At 51.1% G+C, this 21,817-nt stretch overlaps 5 protein-coding genes across 5 annotated transcripts; 3 read left to right on the forward strand and 2 right to left on the reverse strand.

The window, feature by feature from the left end:
• Positions 1-5,750: 5,750 nt before the first annotated feature.
• On the forward strand, positions 5,751-6,430 carry N7457_005387 (uncharacterized protein; the record flags this gene model as incomplete). The annotated part of the gene is made up of 2 exons (XM_057176432.1): positions 5,751-5,927; positions 6,029-6,430. 2 exons carry the CDS (start codon positions 5,751-5,753, stop codon positions 6,428-6,430), a joined length of 579 nt encoding a protein of 192 aa, XP_057030734.1.
• A 1,087-nt stretch (positions 6,431-7,517) lies between these two features.
• On the reverse strand, positions 7,518-10,634 carry bro1 (putative signal transduction protein BroA; the record flags this gene model as incomplete). The annotated part of the gene is made up of 3 exons (XM_057176433.1): positions 7,518-8,660; positions 8,716-10,303; positions 10,357-10,634. The coding sequence occupies 3 exons, from the start codon at positions 10,632-10,634 to the stop codon at positions 7,518-7,520; spliced, it is 3,009 nt and encodes a 1,002-aa protein (XP_057030735.1).
• Positions 10,635-11,235: 601 nt separating this feature from the next.
• On the reverse strand, positions 11,236-13,007 carry N7457_005389 (putative mitochondrial DnaJ chaperone (Mdj1); the record flags this gene model as incomplete). The annotated part of the gene is made up of 3 exons (XM_057176434.1): positions 11,236-11,416; positions 11,476-12,728; positions 12,798-13,007. The coding sequence occupies 3 exons, from the start codon at positions 13,005-13,007 to the stop codon at positions 11,236-11,238; spliced, it is 1,644 nt and encodes a 547-aa protein (XP_057030736.1).
• Positions 13,008-13,428: 421 nt separating this feature from the next.
• Positions 13,429-16,891, forward strand: N7457_005390 (endopeptidase La; the record flags this gene model as incomplete). Its single annotated transcript, XM_057176435.1, has 3 exons — positions 13,429-16,402; positions 16,468-16,685; positions 16,739-16,891. The coding sequence occupies 3 exons, from the start codon at positions 13,429-13,431 to the stop codon at positions 16,889-16,891; spliced, it is 3,345 nt and encodes a 1,114-aa protein (XP_057030737.1).
• An 890-nt stretch (positions 16,892-17,781) lies between these two features.
• N7457_005391 (protein kinase family protein) lies at positions 17,782-21,540 on the forward strand (the record flags this gene model as incomplete). The annotated part of the gene is made up of 1 exon (XM_057176436.1): positions 17,782-21,540. One exon carries the CDS (start codon positions 17,782-17,784, stop codon positions 21,538-21,540), a length of 3,759 nt encoding a protein of 1,252 aa, XP_057030738.1.
• Between the last annotated feature and the right edge of the window lie 277 nt (positions 21,541-21,817).

The following is a 21,817-nucleotide window of genomic DNA, read 5'->3' on the forward strand; positions in this document are numbered from 1 at the left end:
CCCCAGCATGTCCGAGATGTACAGCTCAGAGTAGGCGAATGAGTTGGCAATCCGCCCTTCGCGCCCCCAGCATTCCCACTTCCCTACTTTCCGCGGATCCCTCTCCCACCCATTATCTGGCATGCAAGACCCGCGCACAGGGCGGGTACGTCGATCCTAGACAGGAGAGAAAAAAGCAAAAAAAAAAGCCCACAAACAAAAATAGGCCTTAGGCATGACAAAATGCGAGACAAAAGAAAATTGGAGAACAAAAAAGCAAGGGGAAACGACCCAAAGGGGAAAAAAGAGAGAAAAATAAGACCAGACGAGAAAAGTCCGCGCGAGAATGCTTGGGGAAACATCCTGGGAGATTTCCCCCGGACTCTCTCTCCGGTATCTGTCCGGAGGCTCATGGCCCTGATTTCTCTTGACAAGGACCTCTTTCAGACTCGGGAGGTGTATCTCGTCCCAGCATGATCTCGACCAGTGAGATCTATTTCTAGTACCTAACGGTTCACTATCAACCCCGCCACCACCCCAGATCGTCACGCAAGATACGGAGTAGCGTCGGTTCAAGCCAAGGGTTCTGATTATTTTATATATTTCTATTACTCACACCCTACCTGGAAGCACTTTCCATCCCTCGAAGACGCCCTACGACTGGCTGTGCTACGAATCCAATACGGTGTGAGTCATGACGTGCTCACGCCTCTTAACCAGCGGAGAGTCGGATTGGGAGAAAAAAAAAGACCTATCTAGGTAGTCCAAACAGGGGGATCCTCGAGTTCGCGCTCCGTTTCCAATCGCCCTGCTCCGCGCCTAGACTTGCAGTCTTGCAGTCTTGCTGCCTAGAAGACTGAAACTTCTACCCATCCGACGACGCGCCACCGGTCAGCAAAGACAAAGACGCAATCTCGCCCGTGTGGGTGGTCATCGATTGGCCACAAAAAGGGGGGTCACGGTTATCGTCTGAGGTGGTTCAGGTGCAATTTACGGTTGTATGTAGTATATCCCCAAGTCAGTACGGGGTAGAGTAGTATATCTTGAGGTCACATTCGTGCTTGGCAGGTCTCAATGCGGGGAGAGGGAGTTGCCAAAAGGGAGAATCCGGGGTAGGTTTGGCTTTGGAGCAACATTCCACAGGAATGAGGGGGTGTCCTTTCGGGTCTACAACATGACACACACCGTGGGGGGGCGTACGGAGTCAAGAAGACACATATGCCACTTCACGTAAGAGTAATGTGTTTCTTTTTTCACAGTGCAACCCTGAGGTGTACCTAGGTTTGCATGTGGTTTACCTAAGAGGCTCCGAACTCTCCAGCTGGGTTCAGCTCGTTATACACACTCACTTTCCTTATTGCCCCCACACGCCAAGGCGAGTGATCCGCGATCCACAGCTTCTGGAACACACAACGCCCTGGCCCAATAAGCGACGCGAATGTCCTCACACTGATATCACCAATATGCGGGGCCGTCATTCCGGAGTCCGCGATCAGGCCATTGGTGGGATTTCGGTCTTTTTCCGGGTGAATATACCCTATCTCTGAGATTATCTGGAGAACATGTGATATTCTGGGGAACAGATAGGATATTTCCCTGGAAAAAAAAAAAAAAAAAGAACCAAGACAGCATTGAGGGGCAGAGGCGTCCGATACCGTGTCCAGTTCCCGGTGAAGCCCATCCCATTCCCACCCTACTCCATTGAGGGGGGGGGTAAGAAAAAAGGGAAAAAAAGATTTGCACTTTTTTTTTTCTCTCATATCTCCACTTTGAGCGATTTATCGCTGTTTCTCTTACCCCATATTCGCCTGCTCCGAACGGAGTACCGCTAGCGCGGAAGAGAAGGATACATTTCGGAAGAGCATACGCGCTGGGATATCCACACCGTGGAAGTTTCGTTTGAATAAGCGTTACAATCAGGTACCATATGCAGTCGATCACTTAGTCCGAGATGAGACAGATGCTAGCTTTGGGATAGTGTGCTTCGGGAAACGTTAAAAAGTGTATACAGGGGGCGGAACTACTCAAAAAAAACAGGGGGTGGTAGGGGGGGAAAAAAAAGTACGTCTCCTCTACGGAGTACGGAATACTCCATACCAAGACCTCAATCACACAGTGGGATCCGGGGCTTGAAAAGGAACACGCAGAACGGGTGTATCCCCGAGGATTAGATAGCAATTATGTATTTACATTATTTGCTGAGCCCCTCCCGGCCTCGCTAGCACGTGTATGGGGTTCAGGGTTTGGGAATGTTTTATTGAACGCACAACTACGGGACCTCCGGAGTTCCGTATTCCCAATTAGGATATGATGAAGCGGGGTCCAGATCTCCAGGGGTTAGAGCTGTTCACATGCAATCATGTGTCTTGGGAGATTGCGATGATAAGAAGAATGTGCCCATGTCTGTGGCAGGACTCGGATCTGTGCCGGTATGTGACCTGGATAACGGGAGTTCAAGTACGAAGTACCGAGTACCTTGGGGAGTACTCCAACGATGTCGTCATGGCCATGTGTTGTTTCTCCGGATTTTGACCTGATAAGGGATGCAGATAGGAGGTACGGAGGACACGTTGAGAACCCGAAACTCCATACTCCGTCCACCCTACACCGGTGTATAACGTTAGACTCTACGCAATGACGACACTCAACCTAGACCATTCTGCTGCAGGTACAGCACATCAGGGCATCAGCCCATAGGGCTGGGTTGAGGCACTTCCCCCTCATCGGGTGTTCTCGGACACCGTTGTGCCATTTTTCGCACAAAGCTTGCGAGCTGGCATTCTCCCAGTTGCGGGGCTTAGTGTCGATATGGGACCAAGTCTATCGAAACCCCACGATGATCAGGGGGCGTTTTAACCCTTGGGAAGAGGAAGGTGTGCCAGGCCTTGGCTTTCTAGGTATTTCGCCTCACAGAAATTCGCATAGCCAGCGGAGATTCTACGGAGTATGGAAAGAAAAGGCAGATCCAGGCAAGGACGCTAGAGCAAATTCAAGGCAAACTTTTTTTTTCAGCACTAAGTCGAGTCCCAAAGAATCCCAAAAGGGGCATCCCGGTGAAACCGCGGGTGTCTTCCGTGAGGCCTTTTTTTTTATCGAATGATTTTTTTTTCGTCTCAGCCATTTCCCGTCTCTGGGGCCGATTTACGCAACTCGGGCGAAATCTTCGGCATTCCCGTGCCGATTCGGTCTCGTCTAGACACCCGTGCCGGTTTCTTCTATTTCAATCCCTTACAGGCGAGCATGCCGTACTGAAGTGGTAACTCCCCACACGGGCCCTGTTATCATCCCATACTTGTATGCGCCGTACGGGGGGGTATGTATCTCGAGAAAACTCCTTACCGCCGAGCCCCTGCCACCACCCCGAGATTCTTCCGAGGCTCGGAAGTTGTGAGAGTCTGGGGTGAGCCGTGGGATGATCTTTGCGGACGTACTACCCATGCAGGTAATCAGGTCATCTCTCCTAGGCCATTTTGGTCTGAGCTGCAGAGAATGCTTGTCTGCATCTTATTATTGGATTTTTTTTTTCGCCTCTGAAGCCTCGGGTTGAAAATGCCTCGGGATAAGGGACTTGATGGAACTTCCTCGGATATAGTTAGGTAATACTATTCTCTTTTTTTGCCTCTTCAAGTGTGTGGTTTCGCATGTCCTGTATACTCCGCATGTAGCGGTGAGACCGTGTGGAGTGCAACCCGTGGAGATCAGATAAAATTTTCACTGGAACTGGTGGGTGACTTCTCTTGACACATGAAAAATTGTCTGGTTCATTCCATGTGGTTTGCATATCCAAACTTCTGGCCATAGTGCTGGCCATAGTGCTGCGCAAATATGAATGTGAAGGCACTAGACCTGGACAGGGCGCGTTTGGACACGCACAAAATTCAGTCTCAATCAAATATATCGCTTGGATCTTTTGATCTTTGTCCTTCGAGCAATTACAATATAGACCTCGGAAACTGGAAATTTCCCCAGAGCAGAGGCAACCCCAAATGGGCATCGGGGGCTCTCTTTCGCCGTCGAGAGATGGAATAGTCAATCACACGTTCCGTCGTAAACTTTTCTCATTTACATGCACCCACTTTGCTTCGTTCTCTTTCTCACTCAACAACAGACACGTCATTCCGCTTATAGTTTTTGTTTAATCGTGTCTTCAATGTTCCGTCGTTCAATCCTTCCGACACGTGAAGCGTGCACCGGGTGGCTTGCAGGGATCGTTCATGCAAGGTAATCTCTGCAAATACAGGCCGAAGATGAAACGGTGACCATTTCTGATATTGGCTTGGTTGGCATGATGTATCATCTTTGCAAGGGGAAGTATGAGCTATCCATGCAATGACTACCTATCTCATCAAGCCCCATATGAAAGGACAATATTTCCATGCCATCTTCAGCCTCCTGCATCTGCGTGTCCGAATCTAATTTCATGAACAGTATCAGGAGATCTTGGTACTGTGCACCTCTTCAATACCATGGATATACCATAAAGCAGTGATGAGGTGTCTGAAGGACCTCTACATGCACTAGAGGCACAGACTTGACCGAACCGCAGCCTTCTCCCCGATCGAATGCTCTGGAGCCACTTACCATCTCACATCCTGTACCAAGTACGAGTAGATGCGGGAAGTTGTTGCGCGCATCGCGCATACTTTTCTTTGTATAGATGACATATCTTGCCGACTAGCCAGTCGGAGGTGACATCCACGATGACCATTACCCAGCCTCCAGCCTTGCTCTCTTGGGGGAATCGTATGCATGATCGTTGCAGGACGTACAAAACCACCTTCACGGCATCCGGGGGGATTGAACAGCGGAACTTTGGAGACATAATTGAACAAAAGCTCAGGGCTGCCTTTGGTATCAACTGGACCGGAGAGGAAAAGAAGAGAACAGGACGAGCCTCCCAGGGAACTGCATCTTGAAGCCGTTGTTGTTGCTTTCTGGGGCTGGTGCGACTGCAACGGGGAGTCCGACCGTGAGTGCATGGAATTCAAGGCCAAGATATTGCTCAATCTCGTTTTTGATCTTCAATCCATGCACAAATTGGGCAATGTCAAGTTCGTCATGGTCTTCGTGTTGTTGAGATCATGTTTCCCAGTTCAATGTTATCAACCTTTGTATGCTTCAGCAGCGGTACAGGCTGTAAGTATAATGCATTCAATCCAGATACTGGACGAGCATGTTCTTCTCTTGCGCATGCTTCAGATACAGAGTTGGATATTCTGATGATGCCAGCCCGATACTACAGTGTATGGACTGGGTTCGCGGTCACTGCTCGGAGATCGTGCGGTCACTGATAAGCCGATAAGAGATAAGCCGGACAGAAGGCGAGCAACTTCCGAGGTGCTAATACTGCGAGTCCAAAGATCAGACACCAAAGGAATTGCACATCTGGTCCAGTTGTAGCTGCGGTGGGATATACCCTTTTCGTCCGTTCATTTGTAGACTCGAGGACTCTGCCGTTGGGGGTCACAGGAACCAGGGGACCCTGGGCGCGCTGGAACTCTCAATCGTCTCCGCCAATCAGATCTCGTCTATCTGCGTGCTTGTCGCCTGAGGCACTCCACCTACAAGCGGAAATGACGTTTCTGCCACGCCCGGCCGCTCGGGGAGACGAGAATCTCAAGTGTCGAGTCCAAACTACCAGCGCCATCCACCCAATTTACTCTTTACAGTGAATCCCTGTATGGTCTGATTCGATTCACATTCCCCCAATTCATATCCTTGACATTGAACAACACCCCTATTCCAATATCCCTCCAGCCTCGAGCTCCGCGATGGCACCCCCGCGCCAGCGAACCACCGGTGTAGTAGACGACTCGAGATCCGAAGCCTCGAGCGGCACAAGAGAATACCAAAAAGGCAGCAAGTCTCGGAGACCCGCAGCAGCCAAAGAAAAAGTTTCAGTCACCAGTGCACCCATCATCGAGCAACACGTCGAGGAACAGCCCCGAGTACGTTTCTTTCCCATTAAGAAGAGAAAGAAGAGATTGATCGCAACCCGACTCAATCCACAAAAGACACCACCCAACTAACCTCACTTCTTCCACCACAGCTTCCCTGGACAGATCTACCCCTCGAAATCCTCCATTCCTACCGCCATGTCCACAAACTCCCCACGCCCTCTGCCTACTCAAGCGACTACTCCCGCATGATCCTCTCCCAAGGCGTCGGTCTCCGCTCGCCGACTTCCCTCGCCGCCCGTCGTGCCCAGACTCAGAACCATTCACACTCCCATACCCACTCGCACCGAACACATATCTCAGACTCCCGTGCGGATTCGACGCTGCGCCGTGTCGTCGGCCAGGACCGTGTGAGCAAAGACCAATTCGCGCTTGTCGTGCGAAAGCACTTCAACAGTGCGGGTCTTTCGGAGCAAGAAACCATCGCGCGGTTTCTATATACCGTGCGCGAGGACCGGAGAGGGAGACAATTCCGACTGCGGTTCCAGCCCTAAGGTTGAACGGCTTTCTTCCTCTGTTCTTCTGCCCAGTTTGTTCTTACTTTCTTTTGTCCTGCTATAGCAGGGAAGGTAGAACTATACAAAGCTTAGGATAGAGTTAAGGCTGTTGTTCTGCTCCTTATCCTACCGTGGTGCAAGCGTCCTGGTTGACGGTGCGGTGTGGTGAACATACATTGCGTGTTGTGTGGTCTTGGTTCGCTGTCCTTTCTTTCGGGGATCTGGCGACCAATCCTCGTCTTTTGATATTAAGATACCCATTGGCGTTCAGTGTGTTGGTCTTGAATGTTTTAGATCTTTATCTCTTGGTTTCGGGTGTTACGTACTTTTTTTTCTTTAACTGTGTATACATTGCATATATAATTCTACCACCCTCTTTGTATTTCCTTTTCCGGGCAGAATACGTTTATATTTAGTGGCGATTTCCGTCGCATACAATACTTCTTCGTGTTGTTGGAGGTGCTTGTGACTCTAAATCAGACAAATATATATTAACATGAGTTTCGTTGTCGCTCGAGTAATATATATTATCGCCGTCTAGGTACACCTACTTGAACTCGTCAAAGCAATTCAATGACCATGGTCAACTACTACTACTAGATGTACAACATACATAATGCATGTATATTGCAACGATCCTTGTCATTTAGAACCGGAAATATGCATAGCACCGCATTAAAGAAACCTTAATTCGAGGACGCAGGACTTCCTACTCGCTAGTATATAATTCAATCATCATGTACAAGAGAGCACAACGTGCTCCTTAGTAAGAAAAAGGGGATAGAAAAGGCAGAGATATCCAAACCGAAGATGAGAAAACAACATAAGAAGCCTCCCCTAAAAGAAGAAGTTCAGACGACAACACAAAAACATCGCGAGATAGCAGAGAATCAATCGAGGGCGACCTCGGAGCGAAAGGTGTAAAAAGTAAGTAAACGCCAAGATATATGCGTCCGTCCACCCTCGGTCCATGTTCCATATTCCATACCCCATTTTGCCTACTGCGTCCAACCTAACCCAACCCAGCTCCGCCCCCATTCCATCATATAGTCAATGCTGAGTGTCCGATGCAGGGAGATCACATTTACTTCCACGCATTGAGACCGGCCCAGGGATCAGCCGAGGCACCAGGCTGGGGCTGCGACGGCGGCTGCGATTGCGAGGGGGTTTTGTGATGACCGTATGGTCTGACCTGCGCATAGCCACCGGGACCAGAGGGGTATACACCTGCCGTAGGAGGATACGCAGTTTGCTGGGGACGCGGCGGGGGTGGGGGCGGAATGTAGCCTTGGGGAGCCATGTAGTGCGCGGACGCAGGGGTAGCACCTGGAGCAGGTGTGCTGGAGTTTGAATAGCCGCCGTATGGGGCCGGGGTCTGAGAGAAGAATTGCTGGTTCGGCGGAGGAGATACGGGCGTCTGGTAAGGATATGCCATTGGGTTGTAGCCCTCGGATAGTGGAGCTGCAGCGCCCTGCTGGAAGTGCTGGGCTGGGTAGCCCCCCGGAGCAGCCCCCACATACTGTCCATACGGAGCTGGGGAGTGTGAGAGGGGGGCGCCGTGCGGTGGAGCTCCTGCCATGGTGGGCGGATAGCGGGGCGACATCTTTGGAGATGGGCCGGTGGTTCCATACGCCGGCGTCTGGACGGGTGGAGGAGGTGACTTGACTTTTGAGGGGGGTTTTGCTTGCGCTGTGGACGGTGAAGTCGTCGAAGCTTTCGGTTCCGTCGAAAGCCGTTCCATCAGCTGGCGCAGCTTCTCTCGCTCGCGATCTTCTTGCTCTGAGACACCACTGGCCTTGTCGCGCTCGATCTGGCTGAGAAGCTGTGCACCCTCGGATCGACGATTGTTGATGAAGGTTTCGACATTCTTGCGGAGACTGTCGACGTTTTCGCCCATGTCTTTGTAGAAAGTCCTTGCTTGGTTTATACCCGACGAAAGGCCATGGAAGGCCTCGTTGACTTTCTTGTATCGGGCCATCACAGAGTTACGTTGCCTGGTGATCGACTCGTACTTTGACTGTTCGGATTGAACACGCTTGTCTTGAAGAAGGTCGCCATATATTTTGGTGAGTTCCTTCATCAAAGATGATTGCTTGTGATTCGCTTGCAGAAGCCTGTTCTGATGCGGCCGGAACTTTTCGAGCTCAGCATCAAAAAGTTGAGATTCTTGGCCGGTGATCGACTTTTTGTTCAAAATCAAGACGTTCGAGATGTCATCAGTGTGAACCTAGAAGCGCAGATAATCAGAAAGTTGTCGTAGAAAAACGCACTAGAAGGCTCACCTTATCCTTGAGATCTTTGAGCACTTGGGATCTCTCTCGCTTCACCAGATTCAGTTTCTTTAAGATCTCCTCCACCTTGGCAAACTGTTCTGCAACAGAGACGCCACCCTCATCATAGACATCATCCAGGAGAGTACCTTCTGTTGGACTGGTGACACCGTTCTTGCCTTTGCTATGCTTTGAACCGGCTTTGATCAATGCTCGCTGGAAGAGAACATCGGCCTCATCTGTTTCACCAGCAGATCGCATTTCATCGAAATCACTTTCATACTGTCGCAGTGTGGAGGACAACTGAGAATCACTAGCGCTGGCCTCATTCACAGTATCCCGATATGTTCGGACATCCCCTCGGAGGGTGGTGTTGAGTCGAGAGCTGGGTTGCTGGCTCCAATCTCCCCCATATTTCGAGCGCATCTTCTCGCACACACTCTCCTCTAGATCTAGCTGCTTTGAGCACTGGTCTAATTGAGACAGCACTTCTGCCTTGCGATCTTTCAACTCATCGAATGCTCTGTGGAAGGGGTTGTGGCCAGCGAGTTCTGAGCACCAGCGACGGAACTCCTCATCCACTGACATCTCCTGGTTCATACCTCCCTTCAAAATATTGAGACTGCCTGGCAGCTTGAGATAGTCTAGACTAGCAGCCATCTCGCCATTGGCAGTTTCGACCTTCTCAGTCTCGGCTCGAATCAACTTGGCTTTTTCTTCATCATAAAGACTAGCGGTCTCAGTGACAGACATGGGAACTAGCTTTTGGAAGATATCAGGCCCGATGATTCGTTGAATATCTTGTCCCTGATATAATTCGCTAACCGGAATCGCCTTAGCAGCAGGAAGCTTGGCAACCGCTGAAAGGCCAGCCTCATTAGGAACTGGTTGATGGTAAATATAATCATTGTCTTTGATCATAGTGGCAAGCAGAGCCTGTAGATTTGTTTGGTTATGCTTGATGAGATCCACCAGATTAGATCCTGACTCAGCTGTTAGATTACTGGTCGCTGGGGCCGAGGAGGGAAATGTTTTTGCCCAGCTTAACGCAGTGGCAGCCTGCTTGTCGGCCATCTGTAGACGAGCAATTGCAACTCCATGCGATCCGCTCTCACAGTCAGCTATGGCTTGATAATAGGATGCTACTGATCCCATATGTGCTGCCTTTGCTTGTATAACAACTGTCCAGACTTTGTCAAACACATTCTTGCCGACGAAATCCTGCATTGTCTCAGCACCCTGTGAGTAGAGGTATGCTGCCTGTCCGGCCAGCTTGGCCAAGAACCCTGGCTTCTTCTGGTCTGCCACTTGTTTTTCGAAAAACACCTCTTGGGCTTGAGCTAGTGTGACATGAATTAGTGTCTTGACAGTATCCCGGTTTAGGTCGGTCGATGGCGCATGTAAGAAGTTCTCATTAATATATGTGAACATTCCAGCGGATGCCTGGAAGGAGTGATAGGCCGTCTTGACGCCTGTGTCATCGGCCCGGTTTTGGTTTGCGGCATGGCAAGACAGGACAGCGGAAATGTTGAATATAATGGATGCCTTTTCGTATGCCAGGGAGTACTGAGAGGTAGGCTTATGAGTAAAAGCATCGTACCTAGCGAATAGTAATGTAAGCAAGAGAAAAATTCGCGGAGAAAAACGACCTACCATGTGAACGAGATCTTGATGTGGTTCTCATCCACGGGGAACCTAAGATCCAACAGCTCCAGCTGACCATAGTATCGATACAGCAGATCGCGACCGGTAGCACTATCTTTTCCTGCACCCCTCATGTCCTGGCGAAGCCGGTTGAGAGTCGCGCATTCTTGGCTGTACCGTTCGGGATCCTCGCCATAGGTTTGACGAATGTAATCCTTGAGGGGTTGGATCCAATCGATCTCGTTGGTCTGCTTCAGTGGACATGAGAGCATCGGTGACTGAGCCATTGTCGAATGGTTGTCAGGAGCAGTATGCTCCCATTCAACACCACGAAAACGGTATGAGGCAAAAACCCGCGGGGCAGGAGCAATCAGGAGCTCTGTGTTTGAGGGGGATCGGAATCGAGGCTGTGGGGTAAGGGAGGCGGAAACTTGGCGCCTGGTGGTCCCTAGTGTGTCAATGACGTCGGTCGATCGAGTATTCTTCAATGTCGGCAATCCAAATGGCGGGAGATTGCGAGAATGTTCTGAGAAAGGAACAGAGTTGCCTGGAGTGTGAAAGTATTGGAGAAGGGAGAGGTGGGATGTGATGCCCGTGACCGTGCTTCCATCGGCGCCAAACCCCAAAACACCACACAACTAGAAACCCATATAGAACACAACCATTGGACAAAGCGTTATTGAAGTGTCATAATTCTATTTGTGCATAAGGGGGAAAGGTACGGTTATAGTCAAAAGAAGTAGAGAGCTTCTTGGACATCTATCACTCGATAATAATACAGTATTCTGCCCCCAAGACCTAGGCAGAACAGGTCCCCAATATCGCCGGCGCTATGACATGGGTGAGGTAAATACAAACGGATATAGAGTACATGATGATTTACAGATTTTAGCTCTTCTTCGAGCTATCCTTGCTGGCATCGCTGCCAGCATCTTTGTTTTCGGTGTCCTTCTTGTCAGCCTGGGATGGCTTGCATTCACCGTGCTTCTCTGTGAGTCGATGCCAGACAGACTTCAGGAATCCTTCGTGCTTATCCGCGTCTTCAGCGTTACCGGAAGCAGAAGAGGAGCTAGTAAGGTAACAGGATCAGTACAAAAGTCCATATTCATCATGGGCTGCGCAGCTTACCTCTCCTTGCTAAAGTTCATTGTCCGTTTCGCTGTCTTATCATCCATCTCGTCGGCGAGGACTTCCAAGATGGTGCGCTGGTTGCCTGTCAAGTACTTGGGCATGGCGACCTTGAACTCAACCTTAAGATCGCCATTGGGAGTGAAACCGCGCGCACGGGCACCAAGCTTCTTCATACCCATTCCTGACAGAGTGATTCGGTCACCGGTACCGGTACCGGTAGCCACCTTGACCTTCACTTGGTTATCGAGAGTTGGGATCGTCACCTCACCACCAAGGATGGCTGTGGTAAGAGGGATTGAGGCTGTATACAGAATGTCGGATCCGGAGCGGCTAAAGCGGTGGTCTGGGGCAACTCGAATAGAGACGTAAAGATCACCGGGCCGAGTACGAGCATTGGGAGGAGCGGCGGTTCCAGTTGGCGGAGAATCACCTTCTCCAGTGACTCGCAAGCGCATGCCATCCTCGAGACCCCCGGGGATATCGACCTTGATAGACTTGCGCTCCCTGGTTACGCCGTTTCCTCTGCAAGGGCTGCACTCTGACCCGCGGGGAACAGACATGCCGGCACCTCCACAAGCGTCGCACGTGGCGGCGACTTGGAAGCCTCCCTGCATCATATGGACGCGGGTACCAGTACCGTTGCACTGACGACACTGGGAACGTTTGGCACCTGCCTTCAACCCATCGCCTTTACAGGTTCCACACTTGGTCAATGGCGTGATGACGATTTCCTGAGTTGTGCCCTTCGCAGCATCCATGAATGAAATGTTGGTCTGCACCTCAATATCTTCACCAACCAAGATCTGTTCTTGGAAAGGATTGCGCCCGCCCCGGGGGCCACGGCGTGCTCCTCCAGTGAAGGCTCCAAAAAGGTCTTCGAAATTTATGTCGCCGGAAAAGCCGCCGCCAAAGCCACCACCACCGCCAAATCCGCCGCCAAAGCCGTGGAATCCTCCCGCACCAGCGAATGGGTTACCGCCGCTGGGATCGAACCCGCCATTCTGATCGAAGGCGGCCGAACCGTACCGGTCAAAGTTCTCTCGCTTTTGGGCGTCGGATAACAACTCATAGGCTGTCTGGGCCTCGGCGAACTTGTCTTTGGCTTTGGGATCTTTGTTGGTGTCGGGGTGATACTTCTTGGCCAAGCCGTAGTACGCCTTCTTGATGTCGCCAGCAGATGCTTTCTTATCCACGCCGAGAACCTTGTAGGGATCGGAGATAGCCGCAAGAGGAGAGGTAGTGTGGAAGGCCTATCAACACAAAAAAAAAACAAGTATAATTTAGCAATTAGACCCTAGATCTTGATCGAAATAACCTACCCTAGCCGATATCACCAACGAGTCCTTTCTCTTGCAAACATCCTCCCGGAGACGCCGAGCCGGGGAAGCGGAGACAGTTGCATGATAGTTTCTTGTTTGAGTAGATGCGCGAATGGTATTGTTGGAAGTCTGTTTTGAGCATTGTCGCTGGGTTCGCAAAAGACGCGCGGGGATAGCCGCGGCCTTGGGGAAAGCCGTAGATGGATTCATGGATAGTAATAGCCGAACGACGGTTGGACGGCAGTCGTAGATGCCAGGATGAGGACGGCTGTGCGATGGAGGGAAAGCTGCGAAAAAGAATGGAAATTTCAACCGGGAAAATAATAGTTTTTAAGAGCACCAATGACCTTCCAAACCAGATTGAGCTGCTCTCCTGGTCACAGAAGCTTCGAGTTCTTCGGAGAGAGAAGTTTCTCGGAAAAACGTGTGTCCGGACGATGATGAAAGAGTTGCTTACCGAAGCAAGATGGATGCTCCGACTACGGAATTCCAGCTTCCACTCTCCCCGATTGTGTCTAATACTTATTGCTATCCTCCTGGAGCTGTGCCACGGGCTGTCACTGTTCTTTACCGACACCCTTTTTCTTCTCTTTCTTCCATTGCCCGCGTGTCCAGCGCATCCTCCAGGAGCATGCTCCGCGGCCAGACCCTCCCCTGGAGAGCTGCGCTCCATCAAACACCTCGACCTCTCCTCCGACGGCCATTTATTGCTTCACCCAGATATAATGCAACCTTCCGGTCAACATTAAGTTCGGCCCGTCTTGGTCGCTCTCTTCCCACGTCTTCCCGCGGCTTCTCTGTAAGCTCCATTCAGCGGAGAGAGAAGCCCCCACCAGAGGACCCCAAAGATGAATCGGAAGGAAAGTCAGAGCAAGAGACGAGCCAGGATGATCAAGAAACGGAACGAGCTCCCGAATCCCGCAGGAAAGGACCCGATTCAGGGAAGAATATCCCTTCTGCAGATCAGGTAGCCCCCGTGCGGAGAAAAGACCGGTCGTCTGATAAAGAGCGCGGAGTAGAAGATGGACCAAAGAAGGAGGCCAATGCATCAGACGGAAAGGGGAACTCGAATGACACACCGTTGCCCATACCACCAAGTGATGGCCCGGCCGACTCCAAACCTAGCGGCGCAAGCAGTGGCGGTAATAACGGCAATGACGATGGCGGGAAGAAGGGCAAGAAGGCTTCCGGAGAAAAGGCTTTACAAAAACCAGCAGTCCCAGATGTCTACCCACAGGTGATGGCAATTCCTATCGCGAAGCGTCCACTATTCCCTGGCTTCTATAAAGCGATCACTATCCGCGACCCGAATGTCGCCGTTGCGATCCAAGATATGATGAAACGGGGTCAGCCGTACGTCGGAGCGTTCTTGTTCAAGGATGACAATGCCGATGGCGATGTGATTGAGAAATTGGATGACGTTTACGATACAGGAGTCTTCGCTCAGATCACCGCCGCATATCCCCTCCGTGGGGAGGCAAGCGGCGTGACAGCAGTTCTCTACCCCCATCGCCGTATCAAGATCTCATCGTTAATTCCCCCCGGAGACAACAAGGAGGCTACACCCCCGCCCGTGCCTACGTCGGAAGACAAGACGACTGAAAAGCGAGGTGATGTCGTGGCCAGTTTCGAAGAAACCGCTCCCGAGCCTGCCCCCAAAGACCATTATGAACCCACATCTTTCCTCAAGAAGCACTCCGTCAGCCTGGTTAACGTGGAAAATTTGGTCGAAGAGCCGTTCGATAAGAAGAATGCAATTATTCGTGCGGTAACGAGTGAGATTGTTAATGTATGCAAGGAGATCGCGACCTTGAATCCTTTGTTCCGCGATCAAATCTCCGCATTCTATACCGATCAGTTCCCAGGAAACCTCAGCGACGAACCTGCTAAATTAGCCGATTTCGCTGCCGCTGTATCTGCAGGCGAGCTTCATGAAATGCAGGAGGTTCTCGAGACGATGAACATCGAGGAGCGTCTTCCTAAGGCACTTATCGTTCTGAAGAAGGAGTTGATGAACGCTCAGCTACAATCAAAGATCACCAAGGATGTTGAAGCCAAGATCCAGAAACGCCAGCGCGAATACTGGCTGATGGAGCAAATGAAGGGCATCAAGAGAGAACTTGGCATCGAATCCGACGGAAAAGATAAGCTTGTCGAGAAGTTCAAGGAGAAGGCCGAAAAGCTTGCCATGCCTGAGATTGTCAAGAAGGTCTTCGACGAGGAGCTCAACAAGTTGGCACACCTTGAGCCTGCCGCGTCCGAGTTCAATGTCACCCGCAACTACCTGGATTGGCTGACCCAAATTCCATGGGGCCAGAAGAGCGTGGAAAACTTTGGCATCAAGAATGCGGTGAGTGTCTTGGATGAAGACCACTACGGATTGAAGGATGTCAAGGATCGTATCCTTGAGTTCATCGCCGTCGGCAAGCTCCGTGGAACTGTCGAAGGAAAGATTTTGTGCCTTGTTGGCCCACCCGGTGTTGGAAAGACTAGTATTGGCAAGTCCATAGCTCGCGCGCTGAACAGACAATACTACCGATTCTCCGTTGGTGGTTTGACCGACGTCGCAGAGATCAAGGGCCACCGGCGCACCTACGTGGGTGCCCTGCCTGGACGTATCATTCAAGCTCTCAAGAAATGTCAAACTGAAAATCCTCTGATCCTGATCGACGAGGTTGACAAGATTGGGCGTGGCCACCAAGGCGATCCGTCCTCCGCTCTGCTCGAACTTCTTGATCCTGAACAGAACAGCTCATTCTTAGATCACTACATGGATGTTCCTGTGGATCTGTCCAAGGTTCTCTTTGTTTGCACAGCAAATGTGACCGACACTATTCCTCGGCCCTTGCTGGATCGTATGGAGCTCATTGAGCTGTCCGGTTATGTGGCAGATGAGAAGATGGCCATTGCTGAACGATATCTGGCTCCCGCCGCCCGGGAGTTGACCGGTCTGAAGGATGTGGACGTCAATCTTGAGAAGGAGGCCATTGAGGAGTTGATCAAGTCCTACTGCCGTGAGAGCGGTGTCCGCAACCTGAAGAAGCAAATTGAAAAGGTCTACCGAAAGGCAGCATTCAAGATTGTGCAAGACCTTGGCGAGGATGTGATGTCCGAAGAAGCGGCACTGACCGAAGAGGGCAAGGCTGCTCAAGAGGAGTCGAAGGAGCATGAACCAGCTGATCCGGCGCAAGTTCCCATTGAGCCAGAAAAGTCGACCACAGAGATTCCTCGACTCGCGCTCAAGGTTCCTGAAAATGTGCATCTCAGCATCGGCAAGGGAACATTGAAGGATTACGTTGGACCTCCTGTCTTTACCGCCGACCGCCTGTACGACCAGTTCCCTCCTGGTGTCACCATGGGTCTGGCATGGACTAGCATGGGCGGAGCGGCTCTCTACGTCGAATGTATCTTGGAGAACGCGTTGAAGCATAACTCGCGTCCGGGTCTCGAGATCACCGGAAACCTCCAAAACGTTATGAAGGAGTCTACTCACATTGCGTACTCATTCGCCAAGTCTGTTATGGCCCGACAATTCCCCGAGAACCTGTTCTTCGAAAAGGCCAAGGTTCACCTGCACTGCCCTGAAGGCGCTGTCCCTAAGGATGGTATGTCAACCCTATATGTATTGTTCGGTATTGTTCTAAGTTGGCGGCTAACTCGGTTTCAACAGGTCCTTCTGCGGGTATCACCATGGCCAGCGCCTTGCTGTCTTTGGCCCTTAACCACTCCCTTGAGCCCACCGTTGCCATGACCGGTGAACTCACGGTGACTGGCAAGGTCCTGCGCATTGGAGGTTTGAGGGAGAAGACGGTGGCTGCCCGTCGGGCTGGTGCCACCAAGATCCTCTTCCCTGCAGATAACACATCCGACTGGCTTGAGCTCCCAGAGGTATGTCCTAGATCTCCACCTCTCTTACGATTACCGCTGACCACTTTATTCAGAACATCAAGGAGGGTATTGAAGGCCACCCGGTGAACTGGTACTCGGAAGTCTTTGACCTTCTTTTCCCCAGTCTTGACCAGGAGGCTGCCCGCACCGTCTGGCAAAAAGCCCTGGCTAAGCCCGAGAAGGCTAGCCGCGATGATGAAGAGTAGTATGATTTGGTGCTTTATGTCGTATATACCTGTGTTTCTTTTTTTTTCCTTCTTGTATAGCTTGTGTACATGGCGTCTTTGTCACGGAATGCATGGTTGGAGTTGAAGGGACTGTTAGTAGACCTTTTTTTTCCCATGTGCTGAGAGACTCCAAAAAAACCATTACTCCACTCCAGACAGGTGTAGTTCATGTATAGTATGGGTAATATTGTCAATGATAATGCAATGATAATGGCATGACTCACATGAATATCACTGAGTATTATCATCGACAGAGCTGTCGTGTCGTATAGATTGACGCCAAAAAAGCAGGGCGTATTCGGAGCCCCCAATCAGGCATAAGGGTCAGGCCGCAACGCATCCTGGAATTTTTAATCTGTGCGCGTTTCGATGAATCATATCTTTATTCCATCATTTTTCTCCCTCACCCTTGTGTCCGTTAGAAGGGCTTCTGATTGATCTCCTGCAAGGTCCTTTTGCCTCCATTCGAAGCCTTGCAGCGGAAGCATCTCATCACCGCTATCGAGACTGCAGCCGATTTCCCTAGGAGAGAAAAAAAAAAGATTTAGAGGAATAACAAAACAGCAGAAAAGAAAAAAGAGAAAAAAAAAGAGACTTATAGCTAAGAACCTCTGAATCTCTCATCTTGACCGACATCTCCCCCCTTTACCCACATGAGTTTGTGCTGGGCCCCCAGCCTCGCCCATTGCAACCCGACGTTGTGCGACCTGTGGACGTTGGACTTGAGCCCTCTCACCTCTACTCCGTACAGACTACGTGGGAAGTCTCGGTCGATCTCACCTCTAACCCTGTGTCAATTCTTATGGACATCGGAGATCTGGACAGTGGGGTGTTCGAGTCGTTCCTAACACGACAGAGCGACTTGCCGAATGGCCATCTCTGTTCCCAACACTTGTAGCCCGCGGCTGGCTTTTCTGGACGACCAAGGCCCTCCCCCAAAGCAGAGCATGTGGCACCGATTGGGGTTGCGAAAATTATGGCAGGGCCGCGATGATCGAGACACATCTGGGGAGAGTCAAGATGAGATTTCTCCCCCTTCTTCTGACCACTCGCGCGCCAAACAAGACAACCTGACCCGTCGAATCTCGCGAAAGGTCGGCGTTGGTCTTCCACGAACGCACTTCAAACGACAGAGTTCCGATCTCGAGCGACTGGCTCCCCGAGAGCCTGATCACCGTCGTGCCCTCTCCGCCGACCGCCGCCCCTTGAGCTCCGAAAGGACCAGGTCTCCACCGCCAGCCGTGGGCCCCAGACAATCTGCGCCCGAGGTTCAGTGGCTCGGCCCGCCCACAACCACCGATTTCGACGCCCCCGACCTCGAATCCGAAAGCGATGCCCCGATCGACGATATCGCCGACTGGAACCCCTATCCCGAGATGAAGGCGGATACGTTTGATGACCCGGATGAAATAATTGATTTGGATATGGAGCTGGAACAGCGGTGGATTTTAAACCTGAGCATGCACTTCCGGGATCGCTCAGAGCGGGAGAAGTTCTTCGTGACATACGCAGAGACCCCGAACCGATGGCGCCGAGTCACCATTTCCTGCGACTACCACAATGCACCACCCGATTCGTTGGAGGGAGAGCTGAAGGAGCTGCGGTATCAGCGCGACAAGTGTGCGAAGATCTACGAATCGATTCGCGAATCCCTACTCGCAATCCAGTTCTACGAAGGTGTTACGAACCTCCGACTCGAGACAAGCGACGGCCGCCTCCACGTTCATGTGACGGAAGACGTCAACGAAACAATTCCATACCCGCCCATTTCCAGTATCAGGCATTTGGATGGCGCCCCATGGATTCCCGAGCACTTGCTACACTTCGAATCCCATTTATCCGGCTTTGTTTACAAGATCAACTTGAATGGTCGTTTCTATATCAAAAAGGAAATTCCCGGTCCGGACACTGTGGATGAGTTCCTTTACGAGATTAACGCTTTGCATGCGCTGAAAGGCCGCCCTAGCGTAATCCAGGTGGAAGGGATCGTGATCGATGAAATGCGAGGTGTCGTCAAGGGTTTGCTGATCAGCTATGCCGAACAGGGTGCACTGGTCGACATTCTATATGAGCAACGCGGGAAAACGAGCTTTGCACGACGCGAGCGATGGGCCAAGCAGATTGTCCAGGGTCTCTGCGAGATCCACGAATCGGGCTATGTACAGGGCGACTTCACGCTGGCGAACATTGTGGTGGATGCAGATGACAATGCGAAAATTATTGATATTAACCGCAGAGGATGCCCAGTTGGATGGGAACCGCCAGAAATCGCCGCTAAGATTGAGAGCAACCAACGCATCTCCATGTATATCGGGGTCAAGACCGATATCTTCCAACTGGGCATGACCCTGTGGGCATTAGCGATGGAAGAGGACGAACCTGAGCGACAACCGCGACCTCTTCGACTCGGCGATGATGCAAGAATCCCGGATTACTTCCGACGCATAGTGGATATCTGTTTGAGTCCGGTGCCGCGCCACAGGCTCTCTGCGAAAGAGCTTCTGTCCATGTTTCCCCCACTACTGGCAACAAGGGCATCGACGCCAGCCCGGCCAGTGGAGGTGATTGATAATGATCCTCGACATTTGTCAGTCCGAAATGACTGGGTCCAGCCTCGGCCCACTGGGCTTAGGCTGGCATCGCCAGAAGACATGATGCCGCAAGATGATGATTATTACCCCCGAAAGGAGTTTTTGGAGAACTCCTATGGCGGTCTGCAGCACCCCATCTTACCTGAACACCACGATCTCGTCAAGCGATCAACAATAACTCTTGCAGACTCCAATGAAAAAACGGGATTCTCATCTAAACCATCCTCTTCCTCCACTTTGAATCATCACGAATCCCATAACCATGACACATACATGGACCTCCCTGGCAAATCCAATGATCAATCGCTACCCAGCCCGTCCTACGACAATCAAAACCAGGAAGCTGCTTCGATTGCCCAGACCAGGTCAGTAGGCAACGGCTTCCACGACTATCCCATTGATCCGCCAGCCTACCTGGACGAACCTCAGCATCTCGAAAATGTCACCCCGAACAACCAACAAGAAGCACCCAATGGACCAATCCATGATCACCCCCCAACTTGGATCGGCTCTGTAATCACCACACACGCATTCCCCGCTACCAGATACGTTTCTGGATCGCAAATTCAGGAAAGTCAGAATCAAGAAAGTCCAAGAGCCGATGACATGTGTGACCTCGAAACCTCGGCTTTACCCATCAATCCTACTTTGTGTGATCCCGTCACTCTAACGATGGCCAAGAGCGCAACTTCCTCAAGTGTTCCGTCTTCGATCAAACCTCCCAAGCAGGACAATACGGATCGATCATACGAAAAGACAGTCAATGATGAGATTGACCTCGAATCCTCAGTTTTGCCTCTTAGTCCTACTTTCCGTGATTCCGGAAGTTTTCTCAACTCTCCGAATGCCCCTCCATCGTCAAGTTCTTCTTCTCCTGAGCTTTCAAAGCAGAAACGTGTGGATTTACCACATGCAAATACCTATATCAAACCTAAGCTTACCGAAACTTCCTCTACAACATCATGTCTGTCCCATTCGGGATTGCCTATCAGCCCTGCTTTCCGTTCTTCTGGAACTCCCATCAGCGCTGAAGGCATTTCTTCGACACAGGGTCCTTCATCTGTCCAATTGCCGAAGCAAGATAATGTGGATCAGCAATATCAAAACGCCGTCAAAATCAGCCCCATATCCACACTGCCATCAGACTCAACATCCCCCGAACCTCTCTCAAGATCGCCTATCAATCCTACCCTCATTCGTTCCTGGCCTTCCATAGACTTTGAGAGCTCCCCTCGCTCGACAAAGGCTTATATCGAACCGCCAAAGCAGGAGTCTGCGTATCTCCCACCAAAAGCCTCTGGTATTGAGCTCAAATTTACCGAGCCATCGCCCGCAACATCATCCTTGTCCCATTCAGATTTACCTATGAGCCCTACCTTTCGTTCTGCCGGTGCTTTCCCCGACGCTCTAAGTATACCTTCATCACAGGCCTCTTCTCCTCACCAAACGTCAAAAGAGGAGAACGCGGTTTCGTCACGCACAAGCGACCTCAAATCCACATCTCCTGTGCCATCACCCCCTCCCTCACCCCGCTTTTCTTCGGCATTGCACATGTCGAACCTCCGCCACAGAGGGGCATCCTTTGGTTCTATAGGCCCACCATTCGCAAGTCCATCTGTTGTTGGCATTGGTTTGCTAAGACGCCCATGGGATCAATCACCTGCAAATAGTGCAGATGGTCATCTCACACTGACTCGGCCATCAAGTCCAACCTCGTCCCTTGGTAATTCCCAGGCTCCCGTTAAGGCTTCGAACCTCCTTACACCGGCGACATCCTTTCACATCGAACCTCAGGGAAATGCAACAGTGGACCCCTTCATCTCGAAGCCCCCTGATGCCAAACCTATATGGACCAGTCTACCAGACCTAAATCCAAACCTGCTGAATTCGAAGTTGCCTATCAGTCCTGCACATACGAACTCAAGGCCCACTTCCATATATACCGAAGCAAGGATAGCATACACTCATGGCTCACCGTCAAGTCAGGCCAACCCGAGCCATTTGACCCAGGCAGCTCTTTCGTCGAAACGCCACTAGTATTCGATATCCCCTCTCAGCCAAACAATATTGTGCAAGCCCTTACAGGCAAATCTCACATCTCCAATCAACGCCAGATCTTTAATATTTTTACACAACAATCTTGCTACATTGGCCGGCACCCACGACGCCACGACCCATTTCTCCGAACGAGCCCCATATTCGGGGCCGAGCACTCGATACCCATTTGATTTGCTCTGCTTGTACAGTTTATGCCTCGTCGTTTGCCTCGTGTTATTGAGCTTTTTTGGAAGCATTCACACCGATGGCGGGCGAA

Source organism: Penicillium paradoxum, assembly GCF_028828445.1.
Source record: "Penicillium paradoxum strain IBT 22861 chromosome Unknown utg000005l_segment0_segment0, whole genome shotgun sequence".
NCBI classification, from domain to species: domain Eukaryota; kingdom Fungi; phylum Ascomycota; class Eurotiomycetes; order Eurotiales; family Aspergillaceae; genus Penicillium; species Penicillium paradoxum.